Source organism: Pleurodeles waltl, chromosome 8 (genome assembly GCF_031143425.1).
Source record: "Pleurodeles waltl isolate 20211129_DDA chromosome 8, aPleWal1.hap1.20221129, whole genome shotgun sequence".
In the NCBI taxonomy this organism is placed as follows: Eukaryota; Metazoa; Chordata; class Amphibia; order Caudata; family Salamandridae; genus Pleurodeles; species Pleurodeles waltl.
Window position 1 is genome coordinate 1,276,629,948 of NC_090447.1, and position 24,020 is coordinate 1,276,653,967.

The 24,020-nt window shown below is 43.4% G+C and overlaps 1 protein-coding gene across 2 annotated transcripts in view; it reads left to right on the forward strand.

Moving 5' to 3' along the window:
• Positions 1-24,020, forward strand: part of USP12 (ubiquitin specific peptidase 12) — a 438,367-nt gene that overhangs the window by 256,166 nt on the left and 158,181 nt on the right. For both annotated transcript variants that reach the window (XM_069202221.1, XM_069202220.1), the window contains exon 6: positions 9,984-10,067. In XM_069202221.1, the coding sequence (XP_069058322.1) occupies positions 9,984-10,067 (84 nt within the window). The remainder of the gene's footprint in view (positions 1-9,983; positions 10,068-24,020) is intronic.

Genomic DNA, 24,020 nt, shown 5'->3' on the forward strand with positions numbered 1-24,020 from the left:
CCCCGAAGTCGGGAAGGCATGAAGCTGACCCAGAAGCAGGCTTTAAAGGTTCAAGCTCAGAGCATCAATACTTCCTGCGTCGCTTCATCCGAGTGACAGGGTGAAGTCGAAGAACATTTGGCCTTCTTCAACTTCTTTTTCTTGTGACCTCATCGTCCAGATGACTTGGATGAAGATGAGTGGTGATGACTGCACGAGCGATCTCGTGACCTTCCTCTCGAACAAGACCAGAAGTGACGCAGAGTCATTTGCCAGGCTGCCATGAGCTTCAGGGTTTGCTCCCTCAAAGCCTTCGGGTTCTTGGCCCTACACTCGGAGCACGACTTCGGGTCATGGTCGCGCTCCAGACACCAAAGGCATACGAGATGCAGATACATCACCGACATCATTTGGTGACAGAAGTCTCAGGGTTTAAAACCGGTCTTCCAGGACATCCCTCGAAGCATCCAAAACTTGTCAAAAGTGCCAGTTAGTCAAAAAATGACTGTGGGTAGCTCTTCTCTGGGGTCTGTGCATAGGTTGGCGTGGAAAGAAAAGAACTGACGTCGGTGTGCCAGGGTGGCACCTCTATACGACTGCGACATCATTACGACGACTATGACGCAAACGACGCACATGGAATAGACAGCGCCATCTAACAGCACGCAGGGGTACTGCTCAAAGAAAAATCTCTGGATCCAGTCTGATGCCTGGGGGAAATTCTAAGGTAAGGAATCTTTAACTAGAAGTTTATATCAGATAGGCCTCACAGAGCAAAGGAACTGAAGTGAGAGATGTCTGACGCACCTGTGCATCTTTTTCCCACCCTCCAGAGCCACAGCACTCCCTTCTTCTTGTCTGCTCTTGATGCCTGAGGGCTCTGTTAATCTAAGGTACTCCCATGGGTATGCCTAAAGTTTAAAATCACTGGTGAGTCCTAGAGATCCTGGGGGGTTGGATAGGGAGATAAGGGGGAGAAGGCTAAGCGGTCAGGCAGGGAAGCAGCAAGGCAGGGGGTGGGGCTGTGGAAGGCCTTTAAGGAGGGGGAATGGATTGTGCGGCTAACTGCTGGCGGCTCCAGGATAGCTCACATCGCTTAGTACAAACCACAAAGTGCATTTTACCTCACAATACATAAGGGATACAAAAGGAAAATCCACTTGCAGGCCCCAAGGGTCCTTGAGGTCATCAGGTCCACGAAGACCCATGCATCTTAAAATTAAGGACCAGTTCACTGCCTCATAAGCTTCCATTACAGTGCATTTCGAAAAAGGAGTGCCTTATAAAGTTCTTGTGATGCTGTTAGTCACCATCTTATGATCTGACGGCTGTAGTGTTGATACTTTGGTACCTGATCTCAGTCTTGAGCTCCATTTTATCAAGTGCTCAGCCTGAGGATTTGTGGGTCTTGGTCCTTGTGGAGTGGTATACTTAGTGACTTGGTTTGGTTAGCCTGGGACAATTTTGTTTGAGTTCACAAGTGGATGGGTGCACGTGCCGCACCTGTTGATTGCCACTTTGGTGAGGTTTGCACCTTGCTCCTGGTCCTGATCACATGCAGTAATGTAGCCTTGTGACCCAGTTTCCCCCTGTGGGATAAGAGCCTGCTGTTAAGTCTGCTTTGGGGGTGGTGGAAGGAAGGGGTCAAGTGGCAGCTGAGTGGATTGGAACTGGGAGGTGTAGGGTGTAGTGGCGGACACTCGGGTGACTCACAGGCAGTCCAGTGTGGCTTGTGGTTTTTGTCAGCTGTCATGATCTTGTGATTTCTCCCAGTCAGGTAAACTAACAGTTATCAACAGTTATTCCTCAATTCCCCAATGAGGATTCTAAGATCAAGGATAGTGGATAGGACAAATCTGTCAAAAGGACACTGCGAAGCATAAACAGTCACACATTGTCTCAACTCAAAATGGCCAAGAGGTCAAGTCAGGAAGGTATAATTGGAGAGTTATCAAGCACAAGACCTACCGGTACAATGGGTATAAACAAAACATCATATTAATTATTGTCCAGGAGTATGCAAATAAGTCCTGTTGCTCAAACTGAGAAATGTATTGATGATCAGCTTTTAAGCAACTGCCATGCACAATGTTACAACTGGAGTAATGAGCAGCTGGTTAAAGAAAGTGTAACATTTTGCTAATTAGTCAATTTCCTCATTCTAAGTACCAACATAAAATAAGAGCCTATGAAGAAAATGCTCCATCAGAGACTTAGGGCCTGATTATGACCCTGGCGGTGTCACAGTGGCGGTCCTACTGCCACATTGACTGTGGCGGAGCCATCACGGTCCCACCGCCAGGCTGCCACCAGCCTGCAGTCTGGCGGTTGTAATCCACCAGGACAGCGCTGCAAGAATTATGAGTTCCCATGCACTTGGCATGGGCAGTGGGGGAGCCCCCAAGCACAGCCCCGATTTTCTTTCCACTACCCGAATTACGGGCAGTGTAATGTGCAATGGGTGCTGCTGGACCGCCACTTTGCAGCCAACTGCAATGTTAAGGCCCTGATCCCCGTTGGGCCGGCGGGCAGAAACACTGTTTCTGCCTGTCAACCCAGCGGGGAACCCAAATTAGGGCCGGCGGGGTTCAGTCTGCACAGGCGGCCTGATGGTGGGATGAGTTTGGCGGGCAGCCTCCTCCGCCTGCCAAACGCATAATGAGGCCTTTAGTGTCCCATAGCAAACTTAGGATGTAACTATAAAGATGTGGGCAGTATGACAAAGCTTAGTCAAATAATGGGTCAAGATACAAAGAATTTTTGCCTCTAGGAGAAGGCAAGAAATATTCACTGTTTGAGTCATGTGTAAGAACTTTAAACCCAGCGAAGAGTGGTGACTAAGAATTGCAAATATGCATGACTAATTCATTAAAAAGGGTTGCTGAGGACTAGGGAGATAAACAGTGGGTCACATCTTTTGGGCAGAGGTTCATCCTCTCACCACAGCATATGTATCTATAAGTAGCAGGTATTCATCTATGCCACCATTTTCCAAAAGCCGAGATGCTCCATCTACCAGATTCACCACTATAATAAAAACAGTAAAGGCAAAAAGGTAATTGAATCTGGGCATGCATCCCATCAGTTATCAGTATACATGATGGGACCCCAGAGGGAGTAGAAATCAGTGGCACAGAGAATCTGCATGTTAATTTTATTGTATTAAGTGATCAATCGATCTTTGAAAAAAAGGTGGATGTTGATGGCTTGGTTACTAAAGACCTACAAAATATGCCTCTGTGGTTTTTAGGAAAATTCAAATTATGGGATACAAATATTACCTCTAGCCCTATACTTGGTCCATAATCTAGCTAGCCGACAGAGGAAGCAGACTTCAGCCTGTAACAGGGAAGAATTTATTTTCCACATCAGCTTGACCACTCCCTTATACAAGATCTCGGTAACCTCTCCAGTGAGAGATGTCTGCAGATAAATAAGGTTGCAGACCTAGGAGAGGTCCCTACAGATCAAAATGAGCTGACCCTGGTGAGATAAATAGCATGTGATATGAGACTGTTTTTTTCGTCCAACTACTTGCTAAACTAATGAATGATTCTAAACATAATGTAAACACAAACCGTCTGAGACTGGAGTTACAAACTGAAGATATGAGGGCCAACACTGAGATCTAAGTTAAGATAAAGATATGAGGACCAACACAGCATGAGCATCATTTAGGGGTGGCTTGCCCTTTGCAGTCCCTGGCACTGCCTTTGCGACCACTTGCTTCAAAAGCGGAAAGTTCAGTGCAAAGAACACATGGGCAGCTCGTCCTTATGGACATCGCTCTTTGTTTTCTGTCAATTTGTTATTACACTAATTGTCAATAATAATAAAGAATTCACTGTTAATGTAATAAAAACCTGAATATGCCCTTCCATGGCAGCTGACATAAGTAAAAATGCATTTGAATGTATATTGTGTGTGTGCTTGCAGGTGAGAGTGTGTTTATGTGAGAGAGCGTGTATGTGTCTAAATGTATACTTGTATGTATGTGTAAGTATGCGTCTGTGAGTGAAAGTGGAGGTCAAAGTACATGTGATGTCACTTCCGGTACCCCTGGCATTTTGGTGAATTGACGTCCATGCAACACAGAGATCCAGATGAACATAAAGAGGCTAAGGTAGTTAATCTAGTTCTTACGGAAGAATCCGGTCCAAATAATAAAAAACACAAATACCAAGGAAATTATATGCTTAACAGCTGCTGCTATTCTTAGGCAAATGGTTTAAAAAGCAGGGGACCTACCAAAGACCTATTTGGACTTGAGAAAGACTAGTCAAAGGTTGTTTGGCAATGAAACTACTAATTGAGGAATCCGCTATTAAAGCTACCTCTCTATGGGCCATATGTACAAATACATTTTCCCATTGACACAGAATGGGAAAAACCCTTTGCTACATCTGGCCCTATGTGCCATATAGTTATCTTTCAATAGCATTTGACAAAAAAAATGCTAAACTGGAGAATCCTGTCATCCTTAGTGAAACTAATAATGTTACTACATGAAGAGGCTTGGACAAGAATTGAATGTGGAAATAATGTATCCTTGTCTCGAATAATCAGTTCATCAAATGGGCTAAGGCAAGGGTGTATCTTAGTCTCCCTCTCTCTCTCTCTCTCTCTCTCTCTCTCTCTCTCTCTCTCTCTCTCTCTCTCTCTCTCTCTCTATATATATATATATATATATATATATATATATATATATATATATATATATACATATACATATATATATATGTAAATAATGCTCCAGGAGTTTTAAGAATGGCTGCTTTTTTCCACCAAAACTGGAAGGTGGAACTATTTTGTCACTCGTCTTCGATGTCAATGCAGTGTTATTTGACTAAACCTAGTAGATCTACAGAGACAATTAAACAACTTTTCAGAATACTGTCCTGCTGATGATTTACTCATAAATGTTTCTAAAACAATATTATCAATTGATATAAATCAAAACTCAAATGGTGGCTTCGAGAAGAACTAGAGACTGTGAAAGAGTACAGGTATTTAGGTCTGTTTTTTTAAATTATTCTAATCCTTAAAAAGGATTGACTCAGTACTAGGTCATAAGTCTGTTAAAGTTCTCAGGGAGACTTACAATTCAAAAATAAGTAACTTGTTGCCATATGGATGTGAACTTCTTCCTTTAAAAAAAATATAAGATGTCGCCAAATCACAGAAATGAACATCTGAAAAAAATGGCTCAATTTACTTAGAGGTTCAGTGAATAGTACTTTAAGGCTAAAGCTGGGCCTAAGGAACATTATCTGAGTGCTAGCAAAACGTATTCAACTATTATTGGTTTGGTATCTCCAACACAGGGGGAGGCTTGTTAAGGCAACTATTTAAACAAAATGTACAATTCAATAAGCCTTTTGGTGAATTCACCTAAAACCATGGGAGACATAGATATATACTCAATAGCAGATTTAGCTGAACAATCAGAACACCAGAAGAATGTTTTTTTTTTAAACAGCGGGTTAAATCAGGATCTTCTCAGAGGGTCATGAGGTCTGTGATACCAGACCTCAGCTGTCTCACCTCCATACTATACCTCAGCTTTTACAACCTTATTTAAAATATATAAAATGTTGTTGTTTTAGAAAGAGGATGCTGAAGGTAAGACTGAGCCAAGGTCCAGCTTTTATGAAATGGCGGTTGATCATCCGTAATCATGGAACAAAGAACTCAGATCTGATTGTTTACTCCTTCTGTCAAATTAACACATACACTTTCTCATTTGCTTGTATTTTGCTCAATGTTGTTTCCTGATTTTAGAAAATTTCAGCTCCATTGTGTATAGGAATCAATGATAATAGAGCCGAAATGCAAAAACATAAGACTGCTATTGATTAGGGAAATTTTTAGAAACCTTGATGAATCAAGTGGTCTATCTGATGTAGGACATATACCCTTAGTTGTTCATCTAAAAAACATTGTTGAAAGTATTGTGTTGTGGTAGTCAGTACTTCAAAGGTGATTAGAATCAGCACTTGGTGTTTTAAAAAAAAAAATTGTGATGTATAGAGAAATTGCTGTATAAAATTAGTCACTAGTTATTTGCGCTATGCAGTTCATTGGTAATCTTTTAATGGCTATTTAAGTTTTTTAATCACTCTTTGTCTTTTTCTAGTGATTTGTTCTAGATTGATCTGAATTGATTTTGTAGTGTATTGTATTTTTAACTGACTTGTTTAGGTAGGTTTATAATGGTTGATAGTATTTTTAAGGTGTACCTTTTAAAATTGCACAGCAGTTTTGTGTAATGATTTTCTGAAAAAAATGAGACTCTGCACTGCTATTGGTGCTCTGAACACTGATCTAGTATGTCCCAGCCTGCTACCCACACAACTTTGTGAATAGACAGCGCCTTTCATTCTTGCTTGAATTCCTCACTCTTCACAAATAATGTTGCAGGGAAACTAGTTGATTAAAATACACATAATTACTGATCAGATTTGACGACTGACCTGTAATGTCACTCATTAATAGAAACTTGTGTGATTAACAGATAATTACTTATTCTGCATAAATGACTGCGCTGTCCTGTTTCATTTGCAGTTAATGATACAGTGGGCTATCAGCCGAACAAATAGACAAGGGTAATCACCCACAACATTGTAATTTCAGCTTTGATCCACATTAAGACTCTCGAAATTTAATTTTTGCCAGCTGAAGAGGCAGAATTCTTTGCATTACTCTCTTCATAGTGCAAATATAATAGAAGCTTAGCAATTACACTCCCAGCTGCCAAGAATTGTTTTCTTTTGAGTCCCACATGTTTCACTCTGTTATTTATTATTTCCAGTCACTTAGTGGATTTATTCTGATTAGATTCAAGAAATAGCTCTCATTGTTATATTTCTTCATCTGCATCTGCCAACAAATCCCCTAAGTCAAAGTGTTCATTAAATGTATGGGTTATTCTTTACGCAGAAGACAGAGGTAAGATGAGACATTTTTTTTTAATGTCTTGTGGGAAAATTACTTAACACCCCAAAACCTAGAATTCCTTTATGGCTAGCAGTGGCTCCACAGACTTCCATGGACCCGTGGGACAGTTATCTTAATTATTATTATGGTATATAATTAACATGTTGATCGTGAAATTGTGCATTTGGGAAAAGATAGAAAATGGTTAGAAGGGTGCTACATCTCAGCAAGAACAACCCTTACTCAGTGAATGTCCAGAAGCTCTGTTAATAATATTATCCTACTCTTACTGAAGGAGGTGGATATATTCCTGATAATAATAAGAATGCCACTAAATGTGTGACATCCAATACATTTAGGAGCATTGTCACCAGTTCAACAAGAATTAAACAGGAGAGGGATAATATTGTGGACAGATACTATTGTGGCTTGCGGACAGGTATTATTGAGATGGGGGCCAGATATTATTGTAACTTGCTGTATTTTGGTCCTGGATGCAAACAAGGCTTTTGACGCGGTGTCACAAAATTGAAACTTTTAATGTTTCATTTTGGGAATGTCTTCTTAGTAATTATGCAAGCTCTATGTATTTCAATAGTTGCCACAATGTACAAGAAAGTGTTATATACCAATATTCCAGGATTTTATTCAGGCGCTCAACAAGGTTATTACCTCCTATTCTCTCTTTTAATTATGAGTTTAGAGTCACTTTTGGTTAGTTTGCTACAGATATCTAAAGTAAAGGTATTGCAGCTGGTAACTTGTATTATATGATTTACATTTGCTGATAATTGTTTAATTTTATAGTCATTCCAGATTTCCCACTTTCATAAATGTAGGCATCCTGGGGAGCTAATTGGTAGACATTTGCTTGTGAAAATCATACCCCCCCTCTAAGCTTTAAGAAGGGAGTTAATACACCTCTTAAAAGACCATTTCTTAGCACATGCTACCTAAATAATTACCATTCCATTACTCACATTCCAGCCATCACTAAAATCATGGAAAATCATTTAGCCAGGAAGTGTGCTTAACATACTTAGACAAAAGAATTACTGGAGGAGACCCAGACATAGTTCTGCTCAGAGCTCATAGTTCACACAAGTGTCCATTTTAGACGAGCTTCACATTTGGCGAGATGGAGGGAAGGCCATTGGCCCGTTGTTGTTGGACTTATCTGCAATGTTCAATATGGTCCTACATTTTATCTGGATAGATCTTCTTGTAAGCACAGTGCTGGAAGGATGGACTATTGCTGGTCCTAAACCTTTTAGTCTAGCTACTCTATTGATATCTCCACCTTTCTTCACACTTGCTCCTGCCCCATTATACTCCTTGATGTGTGGGATACCATGTGAAATCTGTCATAGATGTGCAATATACATTACCCTCTTCAATCTGTATATTCAGTTGCTTCATGGGCCTCATTCACTCTCATTGATTCAGCACTTTATTTTAAACCAGCGACATGCAGTTACTTTTCATATTTGATCAGAATCTTACTGATTCCCTCAGGCGACTTAAGATTAAGTATCCAGACATGATCGTCTCCCAATGATTCAGACAAAATTGAGATTCTTTTAATTGGCGGCAGTCCCTACTGCTGTCAGTGATCCAATGGCTTGTCCAACTTGGTCTGGCTCGTTTATCCAAGGTCAAGAATGTGAGTTTTTTTTTTTGTTTTTTTTTAACCAGGAACTATCATTCCGCTCTCAAACAGAGAATGACCATATCTTCTCTATTTAAGAGAGGAATGATAGTTTTCCCCAAGTTAAAATACTCCTCCTTTTCATGCTACAGATAAACATTTACAAGTGACTGGAGACGATGCCTTGTCCCACCTAGTTCACTGTAACGCTTTGTACCTTGGCCTCCCAGAGCAAAGCATTGCTATGCCTTAAAAATATGAGTGCTATACAAGTCTAGAACCATCTTTCCCAAGCCTATAGCATCCTTTGCTGGGTGATGGTAAAACGAAGACTAAGGCTTCTTTTCCCCTTGCACCAAGCCTACCACAAAACCATAACTAACTTCTTGTCACACAAACAGGCTCCATACAGATATCCAAGACCTTCTGATCTGGTTCCTTGTTTGTGCTGCAAGTCCAACCTTTCAAGCATTCCAGATTCAGAGGAAAAAGCTTCAGTGTTTTGAGACCGAGACTCTGGTAAACCTCTCCTGAAAATTCAGGCATCATCGATTTTAACCAGTTATTTCATCCATTTGGGAACATTGTGCTTTAAAAATATAAATGGTTCTCCATTTGCGGGGTAAGGTAGATTTCCCTCTTAGTGGAGATGCGTCTTATTTCCAAACTTCAGGAATTCGAACTTCTCTTGCATTTTACTTTTTCTGTGTAAATTATTTTTCTTTTCGATGCTTTTGTTGTGTCTTTGGCAGTGAAGATTGTAGCTTACTCTTATCTTACAAATGTTGTGTTTTAGACATTCCTTATTTGCATGTTTTATTTCATTTCTATTTTAATCATGTTTTACCAATTCCAATTACCTTTTTTTGGCTAGAGTTTTTGCTTTCATCATTGTCAGTAAATTAATGATTAAAATATTCAACTTCCTTGCAAAAGATAAATACTCTATTTTCAAGGGATCCTTGGTGAGTAGTATCAGTAGTATTCTCTTTATCCATTGACTTGTACATATCCTGTCACAGCTCATCTCAGATCACTTTTTCCTTTTTTCCAACATCAAAGAAAATAGTTACAACTGAAGGTAAAGGAAAAAAGAGATGGGTTGTTCATTTTATACAGGTCCACACCTCCGTTAGTCACCTGTGCATCAAGGATTTCCACAGAGATAGATTAAATTAGTTCTGTAGTAAGAGAATTTGTGGTAGAAAAAAGAACTATTGTAGAAAAAATGCAGTTTAGTGCTTTTATTTACGTCAATCAAAGAGGATGGCTTTTAAACAAACGTGCCTTGATGGATGGGTTTAGTGAACACATCTGCTGTTTTATTAGATTGGGATGGTTACATTTATTTTAAGTGACAACCATGCATCACTTTGTATCAACTTTAACCACATATATTGTTTTTTTTTATTGTTTATAGGGGCTTTAGCAACACAGAAACACTGTGTAGTGAATACAAATACTACTGTGAAGAGTGTCGCAGCAAACAGGAAGCACATAAAAGGTAAAATATGTTAGTGATTTGTCTCTTCACAAATATTTTGATGTTACTTAATTGGGAGAAATACTGTAGGACAAGAGGGTCTCCCTCTTGCGTTTGGTCATTTTACCTTCTGCCATTTGGAGCTGACTGGAACCCTTCTAAATTGTTCGGAGCTGGTTTGCATGGATCACTATACTCGGATAGTGATAGAGATTTCTAGTTTCAGATTCCTTACCTTAGAATTTCCCCCATGCTTCAGTCTGGATCCAGAGATTTTTTGTGAGCAGTACCCCTGTGCTTTGTTAGGTGGTGTCGTTCAGCTCCATGTCCTTCGTCAGCGTCTGATATGACTTTGTGGAACCTATATAGGCGCAATGCGGTGCACTGATGTCAGTTCTTTTCTTTCCACGCCAGCCAAGTGCAGATACAAAGAAAAACCACTCCAGTCACTTATTGACTGATCTTTTTCGATGTTTTGTTGAATATTTTTGAGTGTTTTCACTCCTGGTGCACCAGGATGTCATCACGCAAGACCGGTTCCAGGGCTTGCATATTCTATCACCGGATGATGTGTGTGACGGAGCTGCACCTCGTGTGCTTGTTGGGTTTGGAGCATGGCCATGACTCGAAGTTGTACTCCGAGTGCCGGACCATGAGTCTGAAAGCTTTGAGGGAGCGTTCCTTAAAGCTACTTGCAGCCTGGTGCTCTTTGTTGCTCCTGATTTCGTTTGAAAGGAAGGTCCCGAGAAAGGTCGCAGAGCCCCATCACATTCTTCATCTTCCAAGTCCTCGGTACAAGAAGTCAAGGCATAAGAAGTCGTCAAAGAGGAACAAACGTTCTTCGACTTCACCCTGTCCATCGGCTGATGGTATGAGGGAAAAGAAGCAGCATCGTCGTTCCTAGCTTCTGTCCTCGGAGCTTGTGTCTGGGTCAACTCCGCGCCTCACTGATTTTCCAGAAGCCGAAGCAACCCCTGCCCAACTCTGTGAGTTGTATGAGGCCATGCGCCTCATATTTGGCCAGTTTGACTCTGCAGGAGCACCTTTCGGCCCTGTGGAGTTGTGAGCGTCTACCTCGGTTTCTATGCCAGTGCATTGTGCCTCTGCTCAGGTGGGGGGGGATGGGTCTCACCTATGGATCCATTCCTGGATCCGAAGTGGCATCGGTCATACCATTTTGACCTTCCCCCAATGACCTTTCCGACACCAATGCTTCTGATGCCGCCCATGCACATGGTTGCCGTCAACCCCATCCTTATTGCTGACTCTGACACGGAGCCGACTGACTCCGCAGATTCAGACTTCGGCAGGGGCTTTGGAATACCAGCTTGAAAAACCCATGGACCCTTTAGACGTATCTGGGTGAGTCTAGTGGTCTAGACACTTCCCCTGGCTCTGGCATACTTTCTCCCTTTACTGTGGCTATGGAGTAGGGAGCGTCCAACTCCATAGTGGAAAGGAGTACAGCCGAGGTGTTGGGCCTCGAGCTGCCTTCAGTGTTAGTCAGCACTAACCTCCTGACAGAGGTGCTTCAGCCTTGGGCTTCTACTTCAAAACTCCTGTTGACCTTTAATGAAGCCCTCACTGATGTCCTGCTGGGAACTTGGTCCAAACCCAGCACAGGGACTCCCGTGAACAGGACAATCGACCGCTGCCATAGACCAGCTCCGAATGACCCAATGTTCCCGACGCAACACCCAACCCTTGAGCTTGGTTATCCAAACCTCCACGTCTCAAGGCGCATTCCCTTCCACACCCCCGGATAGGTAATCCAAGAGGCTGGTCCGGCTTGGTAAGAAGATGTTTTCTACCTCCAGCCTGGCTTTGCGGTCAGTGAACACCAGGTGCCTTATGAGCCATTACGCATATACCTTATGGGACACAGTTGCACAAGTGCTTCCACAGGTCCCAAAGGATGCCAGGTCATTTTTTCCCATGCTGTTGCCGACAGAAGAGATGCAGCTAAGTTCACAATATGATGTGGGCTGGATATGACCGACTCACTATGCAGATAGGTTGCATCAACGGTGGTCTTAAGGTGCCATGCTTGCTCGAGGGCGTCTGGCTTTTCGGGGGATCTCCAATCCACTCTTATGGACATGCCCTTTGATTGCACCTGTTTCTTCAAAGATAAAGCAGAATCTGCGCGTTAAGGAGTCCCGGACTAAGGCCAGGATCTTGGGCCTCGCTGCAGCCACTTGCCACCGTCCGTCTGCTTTTCGCCCCTTTCGTGGATACGCCACGTCCGTTCTTCTCCAGCCACCTTGCCACACATGATGCCAAGGCCCTGCCTGGCAGGGGACATGGGATCCAACGTCCTGGTGGATCAGGAAGCCAACAATTTGGCCAGCAAACCGCTCCCCCCGCAGCCTCCAAAACTTCCTAGTCTGATGCTTCCACACCAGGCACCATTCGGAGGCTGGATTGGCCGTCAGCAGGCCCACTGGCAGTCCGTCACATCAGAGGGGGCTACTCCCTCCCCTTCGAGACTGCTTCTCTGTCCATGCCACCATCCTATGGTCAGATGATGGAGGATCACTTGGCACTTCTCTGCAAGGAGGTTATGGTTATCTTGGCCCAGGGAGCCATAGAGAGGTTCCCTGTGTCAGAAGTAGGTTGTGGTTGTTACTCCTGCTACTTTCTGGTGCCCAAAAAGGACAAGGACGTCTGTTCTATCCTAGACCTCTGGCCCCTTAATCTCTTCCTCAGGAAGGAGAAGTTGAAAATGCTCTTTCTGGCTCAGGTTCTAGCTTCCCTGGACCCAGGAGACTGGATGGTAGCGTTGGACTTGCAGGATGCCTGTTTCCATATTCCCGTCCTGCTTGCCCAGAAACGTTACTTGCACAAGCATTTTCAGTTTACTGTGCTCCTCTTTGGCCTTAGCAGTGCCCCTCAGGTGTTCACCAAAGGAGTGGCGATGGTCACAGCTCATCTGCGCAGGTCAGGGGTTACTGTCTTCCCCCTACATCGAAAACTGGTCTGTTGAAGGCAGGCTCGACTCAGGCTGTCATCTCCAGACTACAGCAGACCTCTTGTTTTCCCTGGGAGTCACTATAAACGTGCCAGAGTCACACCTGACTCTCTCAGATGCTCCCCTTCATCGGAGCTGTTCTGAACACTGTGTAGTTTCAGGCTTATCCTCCCGAGCAGCGAGTCCAGGGTATTCAGGCTATGATACTGATGTTTCATGCTCTCTCCTGAATTTTGAAGAGAATGACTCTGAGGCTGCTGGGCCTCGTGGCCTCCTGCATCTTGCTGGTAACACATGCCAGATGGCATATGCAGGCTCTGCAGTGGGATCTGAAGTTCCAGTGGGTGCAGCATCAACAAAATCTCTCCGAAATGGTCCAGATCCTGGAGGTAAATGTGCAAGATCTGCAGTGGTGATTTTTGAACTGCGTTTGGGTCAGAGGCAGATCCCTCTCCCTGCCCAAACCAGATCTGACGGTAGTGACAGATGCATCCCTCTTGGGATGGGGTGGACACCTGGGAGAGGTGGAGAGTCGAGAACTGTGGTCCCCAGTGAAATCCGGACTCCATATCAACATGCTGTAGCTCTGTGCGATCCAACTGGCATGAAAAGCCTTTCTACTCTCCATCAGGGGAAAGGTAGTGCAGGTGATAACGGACCACACCACTGCCATGTGGTACTGCAACAAACAGGCTGGGTGAGGTTGTGGACCCTTTGTCAAAAGGCCCTGTGCCTTTGAGCATAGCTGGAACAACAGAATATATCTCTGGTGGTTCAACATCTGGAAGGTTGCTGACTCTCCAGAGCAGGCTAACTCAGCTGCAGATGCCTAGCCGATCACGAGTGGCATCTCCATCCAGCGGTGACGCATGATCTCTTTCTGCAGTTGAGAGAGCCTTAATTCGAGGAAAATACACAATGTCATCAGTTTTGTGCATTGGAATTTCCAAGGCGGCTATTGTCCTGAGATGCCTTTCCACCCATCCCACTCCAGAGTTCTCAAGAAGATCAGGAACAACCTGGCCCAAGTCATCCTTGTGGCTCCTGACTGAGCAGGGAGAGACTGGTATCCCAAGCTTCTGAACATAAGCATCGATACTCCAATAAGGCTGCCACTTCAGGAGAATCTTCTTTCGCAGCAGCAGGGGAGGGTCCTCCACCCAAACCTTTCATCTCTCCTCCTTCCTGAAGTCAGCAGTGTTATTATGGCAGCCAGACATCCCTTCACCAAGAAGATATACGCCTGCCAATGGAAAAAAATTGTATTATATTGTACAGAGAAATCTACTGACCCGCTTTCGGTTTCTATTTCTGATTTCCTTCTTTTTATGCTTACCATTGCCGAGCAGGGGGTCTGAATTGGGTACTCTGAAGGGTTATCTTTATTCTTGTTGATGCCTGACCAACCCTCCTTATTTAGATCCCCCATTTTAAATAGATTTCTGAAGGGTCTTATACATATGTATCCCCCTTCTCCTTTTAGTATGCCTCAGTGAAACCTTAATTTGGTCCTCACATTTTTGATGTGTGCTCCTTACGAACCTCTTGATCAGAACAGCATTTCTCATAGCAACTACATCTGCCCGGAGGGTAAGTGAGCTGCAGGCTATATCACTCAAGTCTCCATTCTTGTCTGTCTTTCCGGACAAACTGATGCTTTGCACTAGACCTCTTTCCTGGTGGTAACTACCTTATAAATTATTGTAGTACACCCGAATAGGGATAGGAGTTATAAGCCGTGAAATAGCTCCACATCTTTGATTTCTAGGTTATCCTAAAATGCAATACAGTTGCCAATTTCACCTCTATATGTGTAATAAAATGATTATTTCAGAGCTGGCTTAAAGATTTCTGAAGCAGTTTTTTCATGTATCTGTGTTGTGTTTTTGAGGTGTTCTATCTTTGCTAAATATATCCTTCAAGACAGCCGTCACTGAAATCCTGGCCTCATTTTTTAGCATCTCTGACAATGAGTACTTGGACAAACCATCTATTGCTTTCAATATCTATTCTTATATATTAAGAATGGCATAATATACCCCCCCTTTTATCCTGCCTGTAACTTTATATACAACTGCATGCCGTAGCTATGGAGAGGAGGAGGGTGAACTAATGGGGTCCTAGTGAGGTCCTAGTGAGGAAAGATAGTGGCTTTGTATCAGTGTTAAAGTCCCTAGCCATTGTAGACGCCTTTACAGCCTTCAGATTATAAAACAACATGGTAAGGGTATGGAGGATAATATTGGAGGACTTGATGACAGCCTTCACATTTTCCTAAATAGAGATGTGCAAGCATCATTTATTTCTACAGTAAACCTGTGTTCATTGAGACTAAGGAGACAGACCACAGAATATTACTAAAAATACATTTTTTTTTTAAAGGTACCTCTGTTCTATGGAGGCAATTCCAAGACTATGCTATTAGTCCTGGCCCCTTTATAAACCTCCACAGAAAACATTAAAAATGGCAGATGTGTTGCAGTGATGTAATATTTCATGAACCATGAGACCTATATACTTCATTTTGGTGTCACAAATTAGGTTTTGGGGGTCAAGTAGTCTTATAGAGACAGAAAATAACTCTTCATAGCAACCCTTCCGTCATTGTTGCATATAGCGGCTCTGTAATGTTGTGTTTTAGCCATCATATTGGTAAATTGTTTTATAATCTTTTTGTTTCAGGTTTCCGTTGATTCAAATCTGTAAACATGAGCAAAGTAGGTGGTAGCAGAGGATCTTTACCTCCTGACAGAGTTTTGCTAACTACAAAATCTGGGGACTGCTTCAACAAAGAAAAATGTGTCCTATGCCAAACTAATCCAAATGAAAAGCTAACATCAACTGCGGCTGGGCAGAAGAGAGTTTGAGATGCTGCAAAAATACGGCAAGACGAAGTTCACAAAAGATTGAAACTGATGGGTGAAGAAGATATTTTATCATTGTAACAACAAGTGCTACAAGTTGTATACAATGGGAAAAGCCTGGAAAAAGATTGTCAAAAAACAGCAGAAACCAGTGAATCACAACAAGAAGCTGAGTCTTCTGAGAAAGCGACAACAACCATACCCAGTGACCATCCACTTAAAAGATCGAGGGCTCCGCCCGTCCACCTCCAACAACTGATCAGAAATCAGAGGATCTTCAGTGTGTTATCTGTGGTTTAGCCAGAACAGGGGCCAAAGGGATTGACGAAAGAACAGAGTATGTGAGTCTCAAAAGGCAAACATGTTTTTATCTGAAGCTAGTTTCTTTCAATATAAATTTTTCAGCCGAGTAGCTGATCTAAGCAGCAAGGCGAATGTCTTTGCAGCAGATTTGTATGCCCACCCGAACTGCATGCGCGCATACATTTGAAAATATGAATGTACAATGAGCTCCCAGCTGCAGGGTAACAGCCAGCCTTCAGTTAAGTTTGCACTCTTTGAAAAAAGCAAATTAAGTTTTAAAGCCACTCTTGAGTGCTGGCTGTGGGTCCACACTCATTGAGATCAGAGAAATAATGGTCAACATTTATAAAACTGTATTTATCCATATTAATAAAATTAAGATTTTTCTGGTGGGAATGTACAATGACAGAAGTTGTTTTGTCAGTCTAACAAAAAGAATAAGCCACTTATGGTGTTCTCAGCTGATTTGACTCCTGAAGTTCTTGCTGCCAAAATCACAGGATGCAGTAAAATCAGCAGGGACCATTTTAAGAAGCGTCCTGAAAGATTTAGATTTTGGACTTAATGACAAACTTAGTGATGCCCCAGAGCCCCCGCAAATTATGGGACTCCACAAGAATGCCAGATGTTGTAATATTTTTGACATACATTATTTAATATCAGCAAAGCAAAACTGTTACAAACTAAAGTTCTTGAGTTTGGAACGGACGGCGATCGCATTGATGGTGACTTTGAAGATATAAGTGAAGAAGTGGAAGACCGTCCCATTAACCGACAGGCTTATGCTTTGCAGACATACTATCTTTTCCAATTCATGTTTTATGAATTACATCATGACAAAAAGAAGACTCCCCCACACAGGATGACTGCCCACGCAATCTATGACAAGTGGAAAAGCAGAGAGCTAATCACTTCAATGAATAGAATTGGTATAGCACCAAGTTCTAATGACATAATACGGAGCAGGAACTTGTTAGGAGCGCATGCTGTAAAATCTTGTGAATCTGACCGCACACCACTTCCAAGTCAGTTTACCAGGAAGGGATTTACATTTGCTGCTCTTGATCATTTTGATTTTTGAAGACAGCTCTTCTTTGTGTGGACATCCAGCACACTTGATACTGCTCTGGTGCTTTTTGAAGACTGTAGCAGTGAAGTAGCTGCAGGAAAACAAGTTGTCAGCTGTGGGCATAAACAGACGAAGCTGCAAACTTATAAACCAACTGCGTTGCCAACGTGTGCAGAATCACTACAAGCCATCAACAGATCTCAGTCTACCAGAAAGAGGCTGAGGACATGGACCTTCTTCTACCTGAAGCTGTGGTCCGCAATGCTGATTTAACTGAATGCATCATATTGCTTACCTGGTGTGGACTGAAGGATGAAGAAAAGCCAGTTCTTCCGTGGGCTGGAATTCATGCTCTGATCTCCTAGAATACCGTCCCACTGAAGAAGGCTGGGTTTTTACCAATAATAGTATCTCTAGTCACAAATTACACAACAGTGTATACGCAGCTCTGAAAAACAAAATGTCCAACATGTGCATGCTCAGCTTGAAGACCAGCCTCTCCTGCCAATGTTCTATGATGAAGGTGTTTTCCATCTTGTAGCTGACATTTGTATGCACCATCCAGTAGAATTTGATGAAATTTATTAAATGATGGACATTTTCCACATGACAAAAGTTGTTACGGTGTGCAGGAAGTTATCTCGGGATGTGGCATAGACAATGCACTTATGAAGGCTGAAATCTTTGTAAGTCCAGTCAGAATTGATCGGAACTCATTATGTGCGTTTGTTACAAGGTATGCTGACCATATCCAAGGCTATAGAAAGATTGCGTTGGAATGCTTTCTAGAACAAGTATGACAAATTAGGTTTTGCATATCTTATCTCAGATTTGAACAAGGCACAGGGTGTACTTCATTCAAAAGACATAATGCAAAACTAGGCAGTGTTCATGTAACAGGGCTACAGGGACCCTGTCCCGGGACAGTGCCCCAAGAGCAACGGGCCGATAAACCGGGGGCACCGACGAAAGCCAGAAGCCAGGAATACCCACGTCCGGGTTAAATTAGGAAGAGAAGACGGACCAAAGAGAACGCTGCCGTGGGAAGAGGAGCTGACTACAGAGGCAGAGATGGAAGAAGGACCGCAGAGCAGACAGATGAGCCCGACACCCAAAACGAGCGCTGGGGAAGACTGAGAGCCGAAGACACCTCGAAGGACCAACTCCCCACAGAGAGGACTTTGGGCGACCACTCCTACCACGTCCCCGGAGGGACGTGGCTTTTGCAGGTATGTGCCTGCCTGACTAACCCTGTGGGGTATTATTGGTGGAGGGGAGGGAACGCGGGTGGTGCGGTGGCGAGCAGCGGGAAGTAAGGACTCAAACAGTCTGTATCAACAACTCCTCTATTCTTGTTGTTCTTGTTTTTTTTTTCTTTTTAATACTTTTGTTTAATACTAACGCACACTAAAGTGCACTTCGGAAGACTGGTCCGATGAGGATGACAGACTTGGGAAGGCTACAGAACTGAACTATATTGTGACTCCGATAGTTATTAGAGTCTCCAACCCGGTATTGCTATCCCATGTCTTCTACAGTGGTGTCAGAAGTGGGATTCGGATGATGTCAGACCTAGAATGGTCCACACCTACCAGCGAAGAATGGAAACCAATCCTACAATTGAAGATATGATCATCAGATGGTGTTGTCCCTGGCTGAGGGACAACACCATCTTCAGGTTGTATGGGAGGAAGAACAGAGAGAAGCACGCACAGATAGAGACACCCTCCAAAATGCTTTGAAAAGTCAATAATAGCCAACAATCAACTTGTCCACGAGACTGCCCTTCAGAAACTAACGGATACAATTGCCATGACACGGGTCCACCCTAACGTGCCTAGTTCCGTCCTACAGAAATATCAAGAAGGACAGCACCCAGACGCGTTCTTCACCAACTTTGAGAGGGTAGCAACTTCTGCCACGTGGCCCGAAGACAGGTGGGGACAATACGTGGCCCCCCTTCTGACCGGAACCTTGCAAGCCGCCTACCAGGCGGTCAACCCTGGAGGTACCACTCCTTATCCAGACATAAAAAAGAGCATACTAGAGCGGGTCAGGTTTGACACAGAGTATTATAGACTTAAATTCCGAAAAAACAGGTGGTGTCCGATGGAAACCCCCCGAGCCCTTTATTTCAGAGTAAAAGACCTGGGACTGAAATGGCTAGGACCCATCGGCACAGACCGAGAGGAAGTTATTAGAGTCATCCTACTTGAACAATTCCTAGAGGCTTTACCCACTACAACACGTAACTGGTTAAAACAACATCCCAACGTGGATACCACCAATGCAATAGACTTGGCGTGTGTATATCACTGATCACCTGATTTTAAAGTAGGCACGTCAAAGGGATCCAATGTAGGAAACCGACCCCCTGGGTCCTCCTGTCGTCCCAAACTTCTTAAAGGACCTGAAGAAATATTCATTCCTAGAGTTATTGTGAAAAGCCCTAATCAACAACCACAGTGCTATAGTTGTGGTGAGTGGGGCCGTATTGCCCGCAATTGACCCCACAAAGAAGAAAAGCCAGAACCAATGGAGATCGGTGTTACCCGGGGAACGGTGTTCTACACTGGGAAAGATACTTCCAAGTATATGAAAGAGATGAAAGTTAATGGACAGACCACTACTGTCTTAATTGACTCTGGGTGTAGTCAATCTGTAACCAGAGCAAGTTTGTTAGAACCCAGAAACCAAGCATCTAAGGATACAGTGTCCATTTGTTGTATCCACTGAGACATGAAGAGGTATCCCCTAGTCTCTGTCTCCATTGAATAGAAGTAACGGAAAGGTATGATGGAGATGGGGGTTATTGAACTCTTAGTGGAGGAAGTAATTGTAGTTCCTGATTATGCCCATTTTACCGACCTATTGGACAGTATACAAAAGATCAGACAGACTTATGGTGGGAGGACGCTCCCATTTCTCAAATGCATATCAATCCAGGCGAGGAATGGTGTAAGCCTAGTAAAAAGGAGAAACGGGAAGGGAAAAAGACTATACCAGTCAAAGGAAGAAAATACCATAAGAGAAGAACCTGTAAAGATAGCATGTACTTTCCTCCCTCCTTTTCGCAATAATCAGAGAGGATCTTACCCTACAGCATGCATGGAAGCTTGCTCTAACAGAGATAACAGGAGAGGTGGGTCCTTATTTCCTTATTCAGAAAGGACTATTATATAGAATAACAAAACATAAGAACTGTGAAAGAAGGCAGCTGGTAGTTTCCCAACCCTACCGCACCCAGACCTTACATCTAGCCCATAGTCACATGGGGGTGGACATTTTGGGAGAGAAGACGGAGGAATATCTTTTACGGCGCTTTTACTGGCCTGCTGTCTTTTCTCAGATACGTCAGTTCCGTCAACATTGCCCGACGTGTCAATTGGTAAATCCAGGCCCCCAAAGGAAAGCCCCATTATTTCCATTACCTATTATTGAGATCCCGTTTTCGAGGGTAGGGATGGATTTGGTAGGTCTCTCTCATCCCATCCTCAAGAGGCTATAAGTATATCCTCGTTTTAGTCAATTACGCAACGAGATACCCAGAAGCTATACCTCTGTCTAGCCTGACCACAAAAAGTGTGGCCCATGCTATGATAGGGTTCTTCTCCAGGGTGGGGTTTCCCAAGGAGATCCTAACAGATCAAGGTACCCCGTTTATGTCCCGACTGATGACCCAAATTTGTCAGATACTAGAAGTAACCCAAATACGGACCTCCGTCTATTACCCCCAGACGGATGGCCTCGTAGAAGGGTACAATAGTACATTGAAGTCCCTGTTGAAGAAAACCATCTCTGATTCTGGGAAAGACTGGAACAAGAAATTACCCCTACTCCTCTATGCCATAAGAACTCATGTACAGTCCTCTACAGGTCATGGTCCCCTTGAACTGGTGTTTGGGTGTCTGCCCAGAACCCTCTTTGACATGGCTGCAGAAATGTGGGAAGAGGAAGAGAACGGGGGACAGAGAACTCCTTGACTACACACAACAGATAAAAGACCATGTCCAGACAGTATGGGAGGACGTACAAATTCATCTCGAGGAAGCACAAGAAAAACAGAAGCGCTATTATGACAAAAATACCAATCTTAGACAGTTCCAACCCGGAGACAAAGTTCTCGTTCGACTGCCTAGCTCCGACAATAAACTGTTGGCGAAATGGCAGGGCCCATATAAAGTTCTAAACGCCATAACCCAGTAACGTATACAATTTAATTAGCAGAAAACCCAAAGAAAAGAGAGATTTATCATATAAATGTCTTAAAGAAATGTGAAGAACCCGAAGAAGCCCTGATCCCTTTAAGAACCGGGTACCTTATCAATACGGTAAAAGAGCTAGAAATCGGTTTATACCAGACAATCACCGACACCATCCCTGATAGGCCCTCCATCAGCCCCTCCATTTCGCTTGACCAACAGAAACAGTTGGGCAATATAATCAGTAAACATAGACTCTTGTTTTCTACAATACCGGGGAAAACGCCTTTGGTTCAACACCACATTAAGACACAACCGGGGAAGGTCGTTTGTCTCTGACCCTGTAGAATCCCAGAAGCACAAAAGTTATTGGTGGAACAAGAGTTTAAAAAAAATGTTACAGATGGGCATTCTAGAACCATCAGTAAGTCCATGGTGCTCCCCGGTCAGCCTCGTACCCAAACCGGATGGGTCCATTCGATTTTGTATCGACTTTAGACAACTAAATAACATATCACTATTTGATACCTACCCTATTCCACGTGTTGATGAGTTACTGGAACAATTAGGCAAAGCCCAGTACATGTCTACGTTAGACCTCACTAAGGGTCACTGGCAGATCACCCTATGTCTCTTTGATAAAGAAAAAACATATTTTTCTACTCCATCAGACCTGTATCAATGTACAGTCCTTCCTTTGGACTACACGGGGCTCCGGCAACCTTTCAAAGACTAATGAATAGTTTATTGCGCATCATTCCACATACGCTGCTGCATATCTTGATATAGTGATTTATAGTGAGTCGTGGAAGAAACATGTAAGTCATTTAGATTAAATATTCCAAACAATAGAGTTCAGGTCTTACCGCTAATCCAGACAATTGTAAATTAGCCTGTAACGAGATCGCCTACCTCGGCTATCACATAGGGAACGGCCAGATCAGACCTCAATTGAATAGGGTAAAAGCCATTCTCAGGGTGCCACCCCTGTCCACAAAGAAAGAACTACGTTCCTTCCTGGGCTTAGTAAGTTATTACAGAGGTTTTATTCCAAACTATTCCACCTTGGCCTCTCCCTTAACTGACCTCTTAAAGGGACAACCCACGAAGATAACATCCTTGACTCCCATCCACCAACGTAGCTATAAAATCCTCCAAAGAAGTCTGACCACAGAATCGCTGTTACGCTGTCTTGACTTTACCAAAGAATTCTATTTACAGACAGACGCCTCCGATGTGGGAATAGGTGCTGTACTATTTCAGAAAGATGGAGACGAAAATAACCATCCCATCCTATTCATAAGCAGGAAGCTGCTACCCAGAGAACAGCGATATCCGATAATTGAAAGGTAATGCCTGGCAATTAAATGGGCCATTGAAAACCTACAGTATTATCTCTTGGGTCACCCCTTTGTCTTGCATACCGACCATGCACCACTCACCAGGTTTTCATGAAATAAGGATATGAATCCATGTATATTACGATGGTTTATGGAACTTCAACCGTTTACATTTCAGGTACAACATCTACCAGGCAGCCAATTATGCACTGCAGATTATCTGTCAAGACATCCCATTGGTTAGGATCACGAACAGCTCTCGTCTAGGGAGAGTGTATGTAACAGGGCTACGGGACCCTGTTCCAGGACAGTGCCCCAAGAGCGATGGTCTGATACCCTGGAGGCACCAACGGAAGCCAGGAACGCTCCCTTCTAACCCAGACGTTCGGGTTAAATTAGGAAGAGAAGACGGACCAAAGAGAACACCGCCGTGGGAAGAGGAGCTAACTACAGAGGCAGAGATGGGAGAAGGACCGCAGAGCACACAGATGAGCCCGACACCAGAAACGAGCGCTGGGGAAGACGGAGAGCCGAAGACACCTCGAAGGACCGACTCCCCACCAACAGAGAGGACTTTGGGCGACCACTCCTACCACGTCCCCGGAGGGATGTGGCTTTCGCAGGTACATGCCTGCCTGACAAACCCTGCGGGGTATTATTGGTGGAAGAGAGGGAACGCGGGAAGTAAGGACTCATAAACAGTCTGTATCAACAACTCCCCTATTCTCGTTGTTCTTGTTTTGTTTTTTTTCTTTTTAATACTTTTGTTTAATACTAACGCACACTAAAGTGCACTTCGGAAGACTGGTCCTGTGAGGACGACAGACTCTGGAAGGCTAGAGAGCCAATGTGTGTTTTCTTATTTTTTTGTGTGGTTATTTTGATTGTTTAAGAAAACAAGCACAAATTCACACAGGTGAGAGGCTGGGAACACACGCCGCATTCTGTTTATCCCCACCATGCCTCACCTTCACTCCCTAACCTTAAAATACGGAGAGCAGAACCAAAATACTTGCCGTTTGTTTCTTTGTTTTCATTTGCTTGACTGGTCCCGTTCCTCCGTCACGACTTACCGACGGGAATCCATGGTTTGAAGAGACACCCTGAAAGAGAAAAGAGGTGTGTTAGATGAAAAATATAGAATAATACGGAAAAGACAAGAGGGGGAGAAAGCACGGAGAAGTTCAGAGAAGAGAGAGAGACAGACACGAAAAAGGAGACTATG